Source organism: Rhincodon typus, chromosome 1 (genome assembly GCF_021869965.1).
Source record: "Rhincodon typus isolate 14 chromosome 1, sRhiTyp1.1, whole genome shotgun sequence".
NCBI lineage: Eukaryota > Metazoa > Chordata > Chondrichthyes > Orectolobiformes > Rhincodontidae > Rhincodon > Rhincodon typus.
The window spans coordinates 32861886-32879601 of NC_063332.1; the positions used below are offsets into that span (position 1 = coordinate 32861886).

At 42.8% G+C, this 17716-nt stretch overlaps 1 protein-coding gene across 1 annotated transcript in view; it reads left to right on the forward strand.

The window, feature by feature from the left end:
- The window catches only part of poli (polymerase (DNA directed) iota), a 57891-nt gene that overhangs the window by 1999 nt on the left and 38176 nt on the right, over positions 1–17716 (forward strand). The window contains exon 2 of the mRNA XM_048604002.1: positions 15804–15935. Within this exon, the coding sequence (XP_048459959.1) occupies positions 15804–15935 (132 nt within the window). The remainder of the gene's footprint in view (positions 1–15803; positions 15936–17716) is intronic.

The window sequence follows — 17716 nt, forward strand, 5'->3', positions numbered from 1 at the left end:
GGCCTCATCCCATGATCAACCCTCCCTCTCAGCCAGAGACACCCTCGTCCCGTGAATGAATAAAGGATTAAAAAAAGATGTTATCAGTAATGGTGACCATGGCCTATATATGATACCAGGCCCACAACAATGTGGTTGACACTTAAGTGGCCCAGTAAGCCACTTAGTTGAAGGGAAATTAGGGATGGATTAAAAATGTGCCCTGTAAATAAACAGACCGATTACTCAGCACTTTCACAGGTTCAGTAATGTGCTGATTATCAGCTGAACCATCAGATGCCTTCCCTCTCTTTTTTTTAAATCTGTGGAACAACTGACTTCTTTAAGAAGTACCAAAGTTGCAGGCAAAACTATTTTTGAATTTTTTTGTTGCAAAGTGCAAATGAAGGCTTAAGACATATCCCGCAGGACACAGTTAAGATAAGAACTGACAAGCTAATTCAGGAAATTGTGGCTATTATGGTTGTGTGCTCTGTCACAATTCAAATTGAAAAATTGTTTTGATAAATTTTAGATCCATCTCTGGGAGGTGAGTAGTGAGCTTAATTTTGGGTTACAGTGGGATTAGTGTCTTGAGGTTGAGATGCAATATTTCGTAAATTTGGCTGTAAAATTGGATTGTGTGAATGCTGTATTTTCCAGATTACCATTGCAGCAATGGTGTTTGCTGATGTGTTAACACTTTTTAATTGCAAAGTGTTAATCTTACCAGCAGCACTTCCTGATAGCTATCTATGTAGTTAGTAGTCTGTTGATTCCAGCAGATTGTTGATTTGTCTGGCAGGAGCTAACCTTCAGGGAGACTGCATTGTATTTCTTTCAACCTCCCATCAGATATGAAAAATGTTTTTGTTTCTTTTGTATGAGTTCAACTTTACATACAAACTACACTGGCGAAATAAAAGAAGGAAATTAGGAAAGCAAAGGGAGAATATAAAAAAAGAGGGCAGGTAAAATCAGGGAAAGTTCAAAGATGTCTTATCTGTACGTTAAGAGCAAGTGGATAACTAAAGAAAATTGGAAAATTTTATCTATTTCTCTTCCAATTTCCACCCTGCTCTCACCTTCACCTGATCCATCTCTGACTCTTCCCTTCCCTTCCTCGACATTTCCATTTCCATTTCTGAGGTTAAACTGGCCACCAATGTCCCAGTACAAACCCAACGACTCCCAAAATTACCTGTACTATATATCGTCCACCCTGCTTCCTGTATTCCCTTTTCCCAGTTCCTCCAGCTCCGTCACATCTGTTCCGATGATGCCAACTTCGACAAGGCGGCCTCCGAAATGTCCACCGTCTTCCTAAACCGAGAATTTCCCATCACCGTAGTTGATAGCACCCTCAGCTGGGTCCGACCCATCTCCCACACTTCCAAAGGATCGTTAGCCACCATTTCCACCACTTCCAGCAGGATGCCACCACCAGACAGATATATATCCCTCCTCTCCCTAGTAAGCCTTCTGCAGGGACCGTTCCCTCCTCAATACTCTAGTCCATTTCTCCTCCATTCCGAACATCTCCCCACTTTCCCATGGCACCGTGCCATGATGGTGCTAACCCCTGCAATCACAGAACACACTGGCCTGTTTACTTCCTCCCTCCTCACTTTCCAAGGCCCTAAACACACCTTCCAGGTGAAGCAGCAATTTACCTCCACTTTACCCAATGTCGTCTACTGTATTCGCTGCCGTCTACACTGGGAAGACAAGCCTAATTTCTGACCACAAAATACGACCCTGAGCTTCTGGTTGCCTGTCAGTTCAACACACCACTGTGTTCCCTGGCCAATATCTCTGTCTCAGGCTTGCTGCAGTGCTCCAGTGTCTCATTTTCTGCTTGGGGACCCTGCAGCCTTCTAGGCTCGATATTGATTCCAACAATTTTAGGGCTTAAACACTTTTCCCCATTTCCTTACCCTTGTCATCACGTGGGCTGCTATCATGAACAGCCCATTGTCAGTCACTAACAGTCCCCATTAGCAGCTATTCATTCTCCCAGGCTGACATTTACCCATTCCTTCGTCTACCCAGCTGTTCTCTATCTCCCTCTCTCTCTCTCGCCTGGGCTCCATCTCTACTCATCATTTACTGTCCCCTCTACCCCCACCCCATCTTCAGCATATATACCAACCTTTTCCTCACTACAATTATTGGACTGGAAATGTTAGCTCTGCTTTCTCTCCACAGATGCTGCCAGATTTGCTGAGTTTTTCTGGCAATTTCCGTTTTTATTTGTAACGAAAGAAGGGGTTGAGACTATGGGTTGAGATGTGCACTGTAATTTATGCATGGACGCAGAAAATAAAGGCAGGGTTCTAAATGAGTATGTTGTTTCTATATTCGTAATGCAGACATTCTGGTTAAAGAGGAGGAGTGTGAAATATTAGACACAATATGCATAATACGAAAGGAAGTACTAGAGAGCCTGACCTCCTTAAACTTGGTTAAATCACCAAGAAAGCAGAAAGGAAATAACAGATGCACTGCAGATCATTTTCCAGATAGAAATGAGACACCTGAAGATTGAAAGTTTGCAAATGTTGGACCATTGTTTTAAAAAGAGGTGCGGGGTTAAGGCAAATAATATTGCCAGTCAGTCTAATTTTGGTGATGGGCAAATTATTAGTATCAATCCTGAGAGATGGACTGTCACTTAGAAAGGTAGTGATTTATTAGGGATTGTCAACATGGTTTGTTTAGGGGAAGATCATGCCTTTTTAACTTAATTGAATTTTTTGAGGAAGTAACAAGAGAGAAATAATTGAGGCATAGGTTATAGAAGCAGAAGAGTTATGTTGGAGCTGTACAGGACTTTGGTGAGGCCACAGCTGGAGTACTGTGTGTAGTTCTTGTCACTGCACTATAGGATTGATGTGATTGGTCTAGAGGGGGTTCAGAGGCAATTCACCAGGATGCTGCCTGGGATAGAGCATCTTAGCTGTGAAGAGAGGCTGAATAAGCTTGGATTGTTTTCTTTGGAGCAGAGAAGTTTGACAGTAGGCCTGATAGAGGTGTATAAGGAGCATGGACAAAGTGGATAGAAAGCAGCTGTTTTCCCTTAGTTGAAGGGTCAATAACAAGGGGGCACATTTTTAAGTTGAAAGGCAGAAGGTTTAGAAAGGACTTGAGGAAAAATGTTTTTGAACTGGAGAGTGGTAGTGGTCTTAATGCACTGCCTGGGAGAGTAGCAGAAGTATTTAAAACAAACTTTAAAAAGTACTTGGATGAGTGCTTGAAGTGTCATAGCATTTGGGCTATGGGCCTGGTGCTGAACAGTGGGGCTGCTGTAGATTTAGTGTACTTTTGACATTACAGACTGGATGGGCCAAAGAGCCTCTCCTTTATTTTTCCCTCCCCACCCTTATCTGCTTTCCGGAGGAACCACTCTCTCCGTGACTCCCTTGTCTGCACCACACTCCCCAACAGCCCCACCACCCCCGGCACTTTTCCCTGCAACCGCAGGAAGTGCTACACCTGCCCCTACACCTCCCCCCTCACCCCCATCCCAGGCACCAAGAAGACTTTCCACATCAAGCAGATGTTCACCTGCACATCTGCTAATGTGGTATACTGTATCCGCTGTTCCCGTTGTGGCCTCCTCTACATCCGGAAAACCAAGCGGAGGCTTGGGGACCGCTTTGCAGAACACCTACGTTCAGTTCGCACTAAACAACTGCACCTCCCAGTCGCAAACCATTTCAACTCCCCCTCCCATTCCTCAGACAACATGTCCATCCTGGGCCTCCTACAGTGCCACAACGATGCCACCCGAAGGTTGCAGGAACAGCACCACATATTTCGCTTGGGAACCCTGCAGCCCAATGTATCAATGTGGACTTCACAAGCTTCAAAATCTCCCCTCCCCCTACCGCATCCCAAAACCAGCCCAGCTCGTCCCCGCCTCCCTAACCTGTCCTTCCTCCCACCTATCCCCTCCTCCCACCTCAAGCCCCATCCCCATCTCCTACCTACTAACCTCATCCCGCCCCCTTGACCTGTCCGTCCTCCCTGGACTGACCTATCTCCTCCCTAACTCCCCACCTACACTCACCTTTACTAGCTCCATCCCCACCTCTTTGACCTGTCTGTCTCCTCTCCACCTATCCTCTCCTCTATCCATCTTCTATCCGCCTCCCCCTCTGTCCCTATTTATTTCAGAACCCCTTTCCTATCCCCTATTTCTGATGAAGGGTCTAGGCCCAAAACGTCAGCCTTCCTGCTCTTCTGATGCTGCTTGGCCTGCTGTGTTCATCCAGCTCTACACCTTGTTATCTCAGATTCTCCAGCATCTGCAGTTCGTACTATCTCTGCTGCCAGAACTGCTGAGGTTTCCCAGTAATTTCTGATTTTGGCCTCTGATTGACAGAAATGGTGCAGTGGATGTTTTCTGCATGGATTTTAGTAACGCATTTGACAAGATTCCAACTTCAGTTATGATAAGTTGACAAAGTTGGACTGTTCTACTTGGAGAGGAGAAGGCTGAGAAATTTGATACAGGTATTCAAAATATCAAGCAGGCTGGACAAAGTGATAAGGAGAAACTGTTCCTGTTTGTAAAAGACAAAAGAACGAGAGGGCATAGATTTGACAAGGTCAGAAAAAGAAAAGTTCATGGGGGTACAGAGACAGTGAGCATTTAATCCGAAATTGTCTCAGCAATAGGAAGAATAGGGTAATTGGTGATGGGTGCTTTTGCAAATGGAAAATAGCTTCTAGCGCTGGGTATCTTGCTGCTTGTTGTATTTGTTAATGGTTTGGACTTAAATATGGTGATGTCACTGGGAAACTTGGATGACACAAATTTAGCTGTGTGATTGAAAGTGGGGAAGAAAGATCTTGATTCCAGAAGTATATCTGTATACTTTGGTTTACTGAGCAAACAGAATTCAATGTGTGAGGTAATGCATTTGGGGAGTGCCGAAAAAGCTATGGAGTTAATGAAAAGTAGCCAAAAGGACATTGACAAGTTGGTGGAGTGGGTAGATAGGGGCTAGATACAGTTCAATGCAGAGAAGTGGGAGGTTATTCACTTTGGTTGGAAGAACTTTGAAAGTCAATACAAATAGGGGGTACAGTTCTAGAGGGGGCACAGGAGTAGAGGTGTATATTTGTATAGATCACTGAAGGTGGCAGGGGAGGTGGAGAGAACAGTTAATAACTCATACGGTGTTTTCAGCTTTATTAATAGGGGAATAGGGTGCCAGAGCAAGGAGGTGATGTTGAACTTGAATAAAACGCTTGTTATACCTCAGGTGGAGTATTGTGTACAGTTGTGGGCATTGCATTATAGAAAAGATGTGAATCCATTGCACAGATTGCAGAAGCAATTTATAAGAATTGTTCCAGGAATGAGAAACTTCAGTTATGATAAGTTGACAAAGTTGGACTGTTCTACTTGGAGAGGAGAAGGTTGAGAGATTTGATACAGGTATTCAAAATCACAAGCGGGCTGGACAAAGTGATAAGGAGAAACTGTTCCTGTTTGTAAAAGATAAAAGAACGAGAGGGAATAGATTTAAAGGAAAGTAAATGAAGCAAGGGTGATATGAGGAGAAAACATTTTCACTCAGAAAATAATTAGGGTATGGAATGTGAGAGATAGTAGGAACTGCAGATGCTGGAGAATCCGAGACAACAAGGTGCAGAGCTGGATGAACACAGCAGGCTAAGCAGCATCATAGGAGCAGAAAGGCTGATGTTTCGGGAATCTCCCCTCCCCCTACCGCATCCCAAAACCAGTCCAGCTCGACCCGCCTCCCTAACCTGTTCTTCCTCCCACCTATCCCCTCCTCCCACCTCAAGCCGCACCCCCATCTCCTACCTACTAACCTCATCCCGCCCCCTTGACCTGTCCGTCCTCCCTGGACTGACCTATCCCCTCCCTAACTCCCCACCTACACTCACCTTTACTGGCTCCATCCCCGCCTCTTCGACCTGTTTGTTTCCTCTCCACATACCCTCTCCTCTATCCATCTTCTATCCGCCTACCCCTCTCTCCCTATTTATTTCAGAACCCCCTTCCCCTCCCCCATTTCTGAAGAAGGGTCTAGGCCCGAAATGTCAGCTTTTCTGCTCCTATGATGCTGCTTTGCCTGCTGTGTTCATCCAGCTCTGCACCTTGTTGTCTAGGGTATGGAATGTACTGCCTGGAAACGTGGTAGAGGCAGGTTCAGTTGAGCCATTCGAAGGGCATTAGATGATTATTTGGTTAGAAATAGTGTGCAGAGAGAAGGGGAAAATGTAGGAGACTGGCACTAGGTCATTAAACCCAGTGTGGGCATGATCGGCCGAATAGCCTCCTCCTGCATCGTTACCATTGTGTGATTCTGGGAGGATCGAGAGGGGTAGAGGAAACAAGAGACCTTGGAGTGCATGTCCACAGGTTCTTCTGAGTGGCAGGCAGGGAGGAAAGCACATGGAACACTTTTGGTTTATTGGATGAAGTATAGAATACAAAACCAGGTATAATCCAGGAATTGTTTAAAGATTGGCTAGGGCCCAGTACAGAAGAGGTCCTGTGGCCCATCAAGGTGAAATGCGACTTTCCAACACTAGGCCCATAGCCTTGAATATTATGAGTTTTAAAGTGCTCATCCACGTAAGTTTTAAAGGTTTTGAGGTTATCCACTTCTACTCCCGTTCCAGCCAGTGCATTCCAGACCCCAGCATCCTCTGGGTGAAAACATATCACCTTAAGTTCTTTCCTCCCGTTCAACTTAAACATGTGCCATCTTGTTATTGACCCTTGTTGACAGCTGTTTTCTGTCTATCCTGTCCATGCCCCTCATAATCTTAAACACCTCAATAATGTCCCACTTCACCCTTCTCTGCTCCAAAGGAATCAACCCAAGCTTTGACCTTTGGTACGGAGGATATTGTCTTACAAAGAGACATTTCAATAATACTAATGGTGACAGAACTACTTACAGAGGCTTCTAAAAGTGGTGGGCGCTAAAAGACAGCTGGTGCTCAGAAGTACAATGAGTAATATTGAAACCAGCTGCACAGAATATGGGCAGTTAAAATTGACTAAGCCGCTGGTATCTTGTCTCTTCAATTTTAACTTGCTCTTGTTAGCAGGTGGCAAGAAAACCCAGCGAAAACCAAAGGCTTCTTTCAGACTTCTTTCGAAATTCATTCATGGGGTTGGCACTCTGGCTAGGCCAACATTTATTACCCATCCATAATTGCCCTTAAGGTGGTGGTGGTGGCGAGCCATCTTCTTGAACCACTGCAATTTACATGGTGCAGCAACACTCTTAAATGATGCAAGGTAATGAGTTGTAGGATTTTTATCTAGCGACAATGAATATATCACCAAATTAGGATTGTGTGCAACTTTGATTGCAAATTATATGCAGTGGTTTGCCCACCATCTGCTACCCTTTTACCCTGGCCCTTCAATGTAGTAATGTTAGTAATTTGGAAGATGATGCCAAGGCTGCTGCAATGCATCTTGTAGATGGTACACAGAATGCCAGTCATAGAGGGGGTGGATATTTAAGTTCATGGATGAGGTGCCAGTCTAGCAGGCTGCTTTGTCCTGACTGACAATAAGGTTCTTGAGTGTTGATGGAGTTGTACTCACCCCAAACATGTGGAGAGTATTCCATCACACTCTGACTTGTGTCTTATAGATTTATTTTTTGACCAGCCTGTCTGTTAAGTATTAACCATGTTGTTGTGGGTCTGGAGCCTCATGTAGGCCAGACAAGGTAAAGACAGTAGTTTCCTTCCCTAAAGGAAATTAGTGAACTAGATGGGTTTTCCTGATAATCAACAATGATTTCCTGGTCACCAATAGACTTCTAATTCCAGATATTTATTGGATTCACTATCTGCCATGGCAGGTTTCGAACCAAAGTCCCCAGTACGTTACCACGGTCTCTGAACTAATATTCTAATGATAATATCACTAGGCCATCACCTCCCAATAAGATGGTGGACAGACTTAGGGGAGTCAGGACCTGAATGACATGCTGCAGAATTCCTGACCTCTGACCTGCCCTTGTTGCCACAGTATTTGTATGGCTGACCCAGTTTTGTTTTAGATCAATGGTAGTCCCCAGGGTGCTGATGGTGAGGCATTCAGTGATGGTAATATCATTGAATGTCAAGGGGAGATGATTAAATTCTCTCTTGTTGGAGATGGTCTTTGTATGGCACTAGTGTGGCATGTATGTCATAAGCCACTGATGATCTCAAGGCTGGGTGTTGTCCAGGTATTGCTGCATATGGACCATTTTAGTGGGCAGGATGCCCAAATGCTATCAAGCCCAACTTCATTTCAGACAGACAGCTGAATCCGGATGAAGATTGGGTGGAAAATCCTTTTGTGTCTTGTGCTGAAGAAGCCTGGCCTAGTTTAATACCATAAGAATAAATTAAGCATTTACATTTTTCAGGAATTTGTCTTCACCAGTGAAATGGCATGCTAACCACCTCCCCATTTCCCCCCTCAATACCCCTGCCCCCCAACCCCACCCACCAGTCCTACTCTAAAATGCCAATCAGGATTGAATGACTTTTACAAGACTCTGTGAAATGCCCTACTAACCTGAACAGTTGTGTACTTCAACTATCCAGCAACAGTGACAACTGGAACCTTAGCATGTGCAGGGCAATTTGTGTAATGGCTACTTTATGGCTAATGCCACGCTACATCCTGCAAGCAAAGTTTTCTTTTAAAAGTCACTATTTCTTTGTAAATCATTCACAAATTTTCCAGGAGAAAGACTTTAGATATTCAAGAGACAAGTTCTGCAGGCAAATCATTTCACTGCTTTATTTTCGAATGGAACATACAGAATAATAGCTATAATTAAACCTCCCCCTAAACCAACCAACTTCAGTTCCCTTCCTTGTAAATAAGGAAAGTATTCAGTTTTCTCAGTCTTTTTCTGAGCTATTTAAGCCAACATAAACATTTTTTCTCTAAAAGGATTTCCCTAGATCTTAATAGTCTTCTCTTTGATTTATGGTTTTTTAAACTTCTTTTCATTCACAGAAAGTGGGTGCTGCTGGCTGGATATCATTTATTGCTCATCGCTAGTTCCCCTTGAGATAATGGGATTCAGTGATGGGAATGCCATTGAATGTCAAGAGGTGATACTCAGATTCTCTCTTGTTGGAGCTGTCTCTTGCCTGGCATTCATGTGGCAGAATGTTGCTTGCCACTTGTCAGGCCAAACCTGGATATTATCTAGGCTTTGCTGTATTTGGGAATGGATTGCTTCAGAGGCAGTTCAGAGAATGTTCACAGAGATTATCCCCAGTATGGAGAAATTGTCTTCTGAGTAAAGGTTAAATAGGTTGGGACTCTACTCATTGGAGTTTAGAAGAATGAAAGGTGATCTCATCAAAACATGTCGGATTCTTAAGAGGTTTGACATGGTAATGCTGAGAGGATGTTTCCCCTCATGGGAGTGTCTAGGACTGGATGGCATAGTCTCAGAATGAAGAGGCTCCAATTTAAGATTGAGATGAGGAGGATTTATCAGAGGGTTTGAGAGTCTTTGGAATTCCTTGCCACATGGAGCTGTGGGGTCAGAGTCCTTTTGTATATTTAAGGCTGAGATAAATGGATCCTTGATCGGTAGGAAAATCAAGGGATATGGGGAAAACATAGGGAAGTGGATATGAGGAGGGTCGGATCAGCCGTGATCCTATTGAATGGCTGAGCAGGCTTGAGGTGCCAAACAGCCCACTCCTGTTCCTATTTCTTATGGTCTAATGGTATCTGAGGATTGACAAGTGATGTTGAATATGGCACAATCACCAGTGAACATCCCCACTTCTGACCTTACCATGGAATGAATGACATTGATGAAGCAGCTGAAATTGCTTGGGCCGGGGACACTATCCTGAAGACCTCGTACAGAAATTGACCTTTGAAGAACATTTTTCTCCCTTTTTCATTACATTCAAGCACAGGAAATTGGGGATTCCTACCTTTTAACCTCCTTGCCTATCAGCCTGTCAAGTAGACTGTATATCACCTAAAAGAAAAAGTTATTTTCAGGCACCCTGTTCTGAACTCCAAAGAACAGACACTCTAATCATAATATGTGTGAATATCTGTAGGAATTATGAAACAAGGCAATAAATTACCAACTGCTGTTTATGTTATGAAGGATTAATTTTTGTAAATACAAATAGGATGATGTCGACATAAGGTAAAGTACACCTGTTGTTTTTCTTTGCCACATTTGGTGGTAGGCACTGTTCTGGTGGTAAGTGTTCCTCTTGCCCTTTGGTGCCTTTGGACACTGCAGAGCCTCTGAAAAATGAGTGTGCTGTGATCCAATCTAATTCCCCATTCTCTCGAGTTGCAGTGAAACACATCTCTCAATGCCTGTCATTAACACACAAACCCATCGTCATCTTGGTAGCTGTATACTTAGAATAACTGCGGAATATTGACCCTTGTGAACCCACTTAAAGTTAAAACAAATTCTTAAGTGTAATTCACTATCAAAATCTTTCTGTGGAAAAAAGGTAAACCACTGCCCTAAACTCTGACCCTCACAATTAGTCAGGATTGTTTCATTGTGAGAAAGTTTCTGCTGACTGCTTTCCGCTAAAGGGATCAAAGGGCTTGGGATATGGTACAGGGTACTGTGTTGGATGATCAGCCATGATTATATCAAATAGCAAAGCAGGCTTGAAGGGCCAAGTGGCCTATTCCTGTTAGTATTTTCCATATTGCTATGTTTCTTGTCCTATTCTGTTCCTGTCATCTCTGGGCATATGCACATCTTTTATATTTAGAACCTAAAATTTAGAAAGCTTTTTTTAAATTGAAGAAAATATCCTTCTATGTTGGAATGTAACTTAGAAGAAACTTACGAGAGTTGTCAGTGGAAACAACACACCTTTTGGTTGTATGTGTATGTCACGTTGTACACACTTCGAGTCAGAGTCATAGAGATGTACAGCATGGAAACAGACCTTTCAGTCCAATTTGTCCATGCCGACCAGATATTCTAGATTAATCTAGTCTTATTTTGCCAGCTTTTGGCCCATATCCCTCTAAACCCTTCCCATTCATATACCCATCCAGATGCCTTTTAAATGTTGTTATTGTACCAGCCTCCATCACCACCTCTGGCAGTACATTCCATACATGCATCACCCCCTGCATGAAAAAATTGCCCCCTAGGTCTCTCTTAAATCTTTCCCCTCTCACTTCAAACCTATGCCTTCTAGTTTTGGACTCCCCACCCTGGGGAAAAGACCTTGACTATTCGCCCTATCCATGCCCCTCATGATTTTATAAACTTCTATAAGGTCTCCCCTTATCCTCCAATGCTACAGGGAAAACAGCCCCAGCCTAGTCAGCCTCTCCCTATGGCTCAAACCTCCAACCCTGGCAACATCATTATAAATCTTTTCTGAACCCTTTCAAGTTCCACATCTTTCCTATATCAGGGAGACCAGAATGGAATGCAGTATTCCAAAAATGGCCTAACCAATGTCCTGCAGAGCAGCAAATGATCTCTCAATTCCTATACTCAATGCACTAATCAATAAAGGCAAGTGTACCAAATGCCTTCTTCACTACCCTGTCTACCTGCAACTCCACTTTCGAGGAAACATGAACCTGCACCCCAAGGTCACTTTGTTTAGCAACACGCCCCGGGACCTTACTATTAAGTGCATAAGTCTTGCCCTGATTTGCCTTACCAAAATGCAGCATCGCGCATTTACCTAAATTAAACTCCATCTGCCACTCCTCAGCCCTATTGCCTATCTGATCAAGGTCCCGTCGTACTCCAAGGTAACCTTCTTCACTGTCCACTACACCACCAATTTTGGTGTCATCTGCACAGTTACTAACCATACCTCTTGAATTCACATCCAAATCATTTATATAAATAATGAAAAGCAATGGACCCAGTATTGATCGTTGCAGCACACCGCTGGTCACAGGCCTCCAGTCCAAAAAGTGAGCCTCCATTATCACCTTCTGTCTTCAACCTTCAAGCCAATTTTATATCCAAATGGCTAGTTCTCCCTGTATTCGACGTGATCTAACCTTGCTAAACAGTTGTCCCATGCAGAACCCTCTCAAACGCCTCACTGAAGTCCACATAGACAACATCCACCGCTTTGCCTTCATCAATCTTCTTTGTCACTTCTTCAAAAAACTCAGTCAAGCTGGTGAGACACAACTTGCCATGCACAAAGCCATGTCGACTATCCCTAACCATTCCTTGCCTTTCCAAATGCAAGTAAATCCTATCCCTCAGAGTCTCGTCCAACAACTTCCCCACCGCTGATGTCTTCCTCACTGGTCAGTAGTTCCCTGGCTTTTCCTTACCACTTTTCTTGAATATTGGATGCTTGAAGGGCATGTTTCATTAGCAATGTAACAATTTACCTTGTATGAGTGAACTGGAAAGGAAAGATTTGCAATACTTTGGAAAAAGAGCAGGGAAGCAGGATAAATTAGATAGTTGTTTCAGGAGCTAGTGCAGGCATGATAAGCTGAATGGCTTTGGTGTCATATGGATTCCATGATTTCAGTATTACTGTCACTACAATTATTCCTATTTGCCAATCTCTCTCCATCTCTTATAAATTTTACCCAATTATGACCATTCTAAATGAGGAGCACTATACGAAAGATTATGTTATGTATTTATTGTCTTGAACAACAAGCAGCTGTTTATCACCCCACTAACTAGTTCCTCATCCATTCTGGCTTTAATTTCAGCAAGTGTCAAAATTTTCTTTCAGTGATTTGACAGTTGAATTCAAGAAGTGAGTAATGCATATATAGTTTTTGCAAAATTGCCTCAGTCACTGCTGAAAGCCCTCAAGAGATTTGAAACAGCTTGAAAATTTGATTCACCACCGAATACAACACTTCTTCTTGATAGAAATAAAGGACCTTCAAAAATCTTTTTTACTTCTCAGACTTGCCAATTTGTTTAGCTCTGTAGTCAATGCTGTCTCAATCAGGGAATCATGTTCTTCCAATCCAGTCCAGACAGAGTGTGCTTCATTACAGTGTCGGCCTACTGTTTCTGAATGAGATTTCTTTTTCTCTGCCCCTTTGTCTTTGCTTGTTTTGAAGACATACGCTCTCATTTGAGTATTGCCTGCCCTCTGATATCCCAATCAAGGCAGTGAACATCAGTAGATTTATTTGATTGTAAAGGGGTTGAGGAGCCTGGCCATATCCTCACCCAATTTTCCCACACACAGGCTTGTCTTTGTGCAGTGGTGTAGAACACGTGATAGTGAGGCAGCAGCTCGTTTTAGATCCCTCCCTTTTGTTTTTCCATTGTCACAAACTGTCAAGATCGAGTCCACAAATTGTAATGTTGCACGCTACAACTCTGGCACCTTTTTCTGTCATGCTTAGACAAAGTTTGCTGAGGTGAGTTGTCATGTCTATTGCCACCATAGCTGAGATCAGCTAAGTCAGCACAGACCACAAATGATTAGACCATAAGAGCAGAATTGGGCCATTTGACCCATCAGGTATGCTCTGCGATTCAATCATGGCCAATATGTTTCTCAACCCCATTTTCCTGCCTTCTCTCCGTAAACCTTGATCCCCTTACCAATCAAGAAACTATAATATCTCTGTCTTAAATTGACTCAATGAATTGGATTCCACAGCCCTGTGCTGCAATGAGTTCCACAGATTAACCACCCTCTGGCTGAAGAAATTCCTCCTCATCTCAGTTCTCAATGGTCTTTGCACTCTGAGGCTGTGCCCTCCGGCCCTCGTCTCTCCAACAGTGGAAACATCTTCTTCAGGTCCACTCTGTCCAGGCCTCTCGGTATTCTGTAAGTTTCAATCAGGTCTCCCCTCACTCTTCTAAAGTTCATTGAGTACAGACGCAGAGTCCACAACCACTCCTTATACGAGAAGCCCTTCGTCCCCGCGATCATTTATGTATATCTCCTCTGGACCCCATCCAAGACCAGCACATCCTTCCTTAGACACTTGGTCCAAAACTGCTAACAATATTCCAAAAGTGGTCTGAGCAGAGTCTTATACAGCCCCAGCAGTATATCTCCGCACTTGTATTCTACCCCTCTTGAAATGAACGCTAATGTTGTATTTGCCTTTCTAACTGCCAACTGAACCTGCATGTTAACCTTAAGAGGATCCTGAACTGGGACTCCAAAGCTGTTTTGTGCTTCAGATCCCTGTTTAGAAATTGTCTGTGTTTCTATTCTTCCTACCAAAGGGCATAACCTCTCACTTTCCCACATTGTATTCCATCTGCCCCATTTTTGCTCACTCACCGAGCCTGTCCAAGTTCTTCTGCAGCCTTCCTGCTTCCTCAACACTACGTGCCCCTCCACCTATTTTTGTCTCATCTGCAAACTTAGCAACAATGCCCTCAGTTGCTTTGTCCAGATCGTTAATGTATATTGTGAATAGTGTGGTCAGCATGGATCCATGCGGAATTTCACTAATCACCAGCTGCCATCCCAATAAAGACACCTTTATCCTCAGTCTCTGGCTTCTGCTAGTCAGCCAATCCTCTGTTCATGCCACTACCTTGCCCCTACCATGGGCTCCTATTTTGTTTAGCAGCCTCCTGTGTGGCATCCTGTAAAAGACCTTCTGGAAATCCAAATAGATCATGTCCACTGGCTCTCCTTTGTCTAACTTATTTGTTAAGTCGTCAAAGAATATCAAAAATTTGTCAGACATGACCTCCCCTTGACGAAGTCGTGGGGATTCAGCCCTATTTTACCATTCACTTCCAAGTACTAGTCCTCAATCTCATCCTTAATAATGGACTCTTAAAATCTTACCAACAACTCAGATCAGGCTAACCAGCCTAACGTTTCCTGTCTTCTGTTTCTCTCTGAATTTGGGACCTTTCTGGTCGCTGAGCAATGCATTGAATAATGATGCCTCTGTGACTGTGTAGTTCAACCTTGAATCACAGAATTTTAAGGCATCGAAGGAGGCCGTTGGGCCCATCAGACCTGCATCAGCTCTATTACTAGCTTTTTTTTCCCAGATGGCTATACTCATTTTCTATTCAAATAATCATCCGATGCCCTCTTGAATGCCTATGAATGCAAATGAACTAAAAGTTCACTATCGATGGTGCTACATATTATACTTCTAACATTAGGAAGCACTAATTTATTATAAACACTATTTCAGGAGTGTTGCTGAAGTTACTATTGATTTTGATTTAAGTAGAGGTCATTTAGATGAAGATAATTAAATTACTGTGAAAGCCATGATGTCTCTCCTTGACAGTTGGTTTGCTGTAGTTTATCTGGGTAAACTAAATGGGAATTCTGAATTGTTGTGTTACAGTGTACGATATCCTGACCTGAACTGTGACTTGGCACAAAGTAAAGATTTGTTCCATTTTTCACCCCAGTGAGTACATTCACATTGGGACATTCATCTCCAAACTCGTGGCACTCCTATTGCAATAAAAGCATTAAACAGGTTGCAATGTATCACTCAAAAATGATTTTCCAAAATACAATTTGTGTTTATATAGCACCTCCTTTCACTGGAGCGTTATTAAATAAGATTTGAAATCTGACCACATACCAAAAAAGTTAAAGAGACGTGTTTAAAGGACAGTTTGAAAAGGTGAAGGAGATGGAAAGGCAAAGAGGGTTTGGGAGGAAATTCCAGAGTTTAGGAGTCAGGTGGAGACATTAAAATCAGGGATGCACAGAGGCCAGAATTAAAGTAACGCGGGTATGTTTGAGGGCTGTAGGAGATGAGGAATGTAAAATCAGTTTTTGATGCTGACAGAATAGGAGATCTGTAAAGAATGTTGTGTTTTTCACTCCAGGTAATGGCAACAAATATTCTATCCAAGACACAGATATCTCAGGATTCAGGGTGATTGTGCACATTGATCTGGATTGCTTCTACGCTCAGGTGGAGATGATCCGAAACCCTGAATTGAAAGGCAAGCCTTTAGGTAATCAAATGTTAACTCTCTCTTGGCATAGAATGTTATCCATACAATAAATTTTCTTCGTGATTTATCGACTTGTAACAAGCTTGTCTGATGTCACGGTTGGTAAATGCATCTCTGCTGTCAACTGAACATAAAACAATTGTCCCATGGTCTCTCCTCCTCTGTACTTCCTTATGCCAGTGCCCAAATACACTTGCCTTTCTCACTGACTTGATAACCCATCCCCCAATGCCGTCTCTTATACAGGGTGAAGTTTATCTCTCAGTGGAAAGCTGGAGGGATGCCGGTGATGAGTTTGCTTTGGATCCCTTTTGGTACATGGCCTCATTAATATGCTGCTGGCCTACTGCCCACTTAAAACAGGCATCCAAGCAATGTCAGGTTACTTAAAGGGTGAGGTATTGTTTGGAAAGTTTGGAAGGGGATCAGGGCACAGTGTCTCAGTTGGCATTAATCCAACCTTCAATAACCCAGAGCTGCGGGTGTAACCATGGCCCACAATAATAAGCCTCAAGATTTCCTGTCAGAAGCTTTGTCTTTTGTCCACCAGGTTCTGCTGAGTGGAGCAGCTTGGAATCTTGCATGGCACATTCATAAGGCTGGCACCTCACCCATTCTCAAAAAATGGGAGTGTTAAATAGACAGTGGAAGTGAGAAGAAATTTAGTGAAATGTCTTAAAAATTTGAAGGGCTTACATAAAGTGAATGGAGTTCTTTCATCTTGTCAGAGAATCAGTAAATAGGGAATCATCATTTTAAATGGCCACAAATTGAGACCGGGTAGAATAAATTTGCATTTGCAGAGGGTTGATACAATATGGGATGGTTTGTCACTGGTTCAAGAAGGCAGTTCACCACCACCTTCTCAAGGTCAGCTGGTGATGGCCAATAAATGCTGGTCCAGGAATCAATGCCCAAGTCCCATGAGTGAACAAAAATAGTTCTATTGTTATAACTGCTGTAGAGAATTATAACTTGTAAAAGAAGCTTTGAACTCGCAGTTCATAATTGAATGAATGACTAAATAAGATTTCGCATGTTAAACCTTTTAACTGTAGCCAACAATTTAAAAAATTGATTAAACAATATTTTCATTTTGTCAACAAATTATACTTTAAGCTGGTAATTGGCATTTGACAGATATATGTATTAGCTGTCGCATTCTCTGGAATTACAGTCCTTTTTAGCAATTAATAATATAACATCCAATAAGTTCCAGTATCCCCATTTTGTCAAGCACTAAGTTATAGTGACCATCTTTGGGCGCTTCCCAATTTTCAGACGTCCCTTAAATCCACAGCCAGCAGATGACTCATTTCCGATGATTCTCTGCCTCTTGGCCATGCCAGAACAAAACTCCCTGGAACCTGCAGGATGTATCTCTTTGACTAGAGACTGTAAATCCCTCTCATACCCAAGCAGCCTCGCTGTCTGCTGATCACACAGAATTTTGGATGTCTATCTGAGATGTTCATTAAATATATGGAAACCCTTGTGAAACACATTGCCTTGTATCTAGGTGGAAATGCTACCTTGACCTCAATTTCCTTTCACCTTAGAAGTAAATGGAAAATGTAATTACAACACAACTGTTTATAGTCCAAAACAATGTTCTTGAATTTTATAGGACTCAGGAACCACTCATAGTAAAGTCAGAGATTGCCATCATTGTCTCCACCTCATTGCTAGCAAACCAATCTAAACATGCTAAATAAAAACCAAAAGAACTGCGGATGCTGTAAACCAGGAACAAACACAGAAGTTGCTGGAAAAGCTCAGCA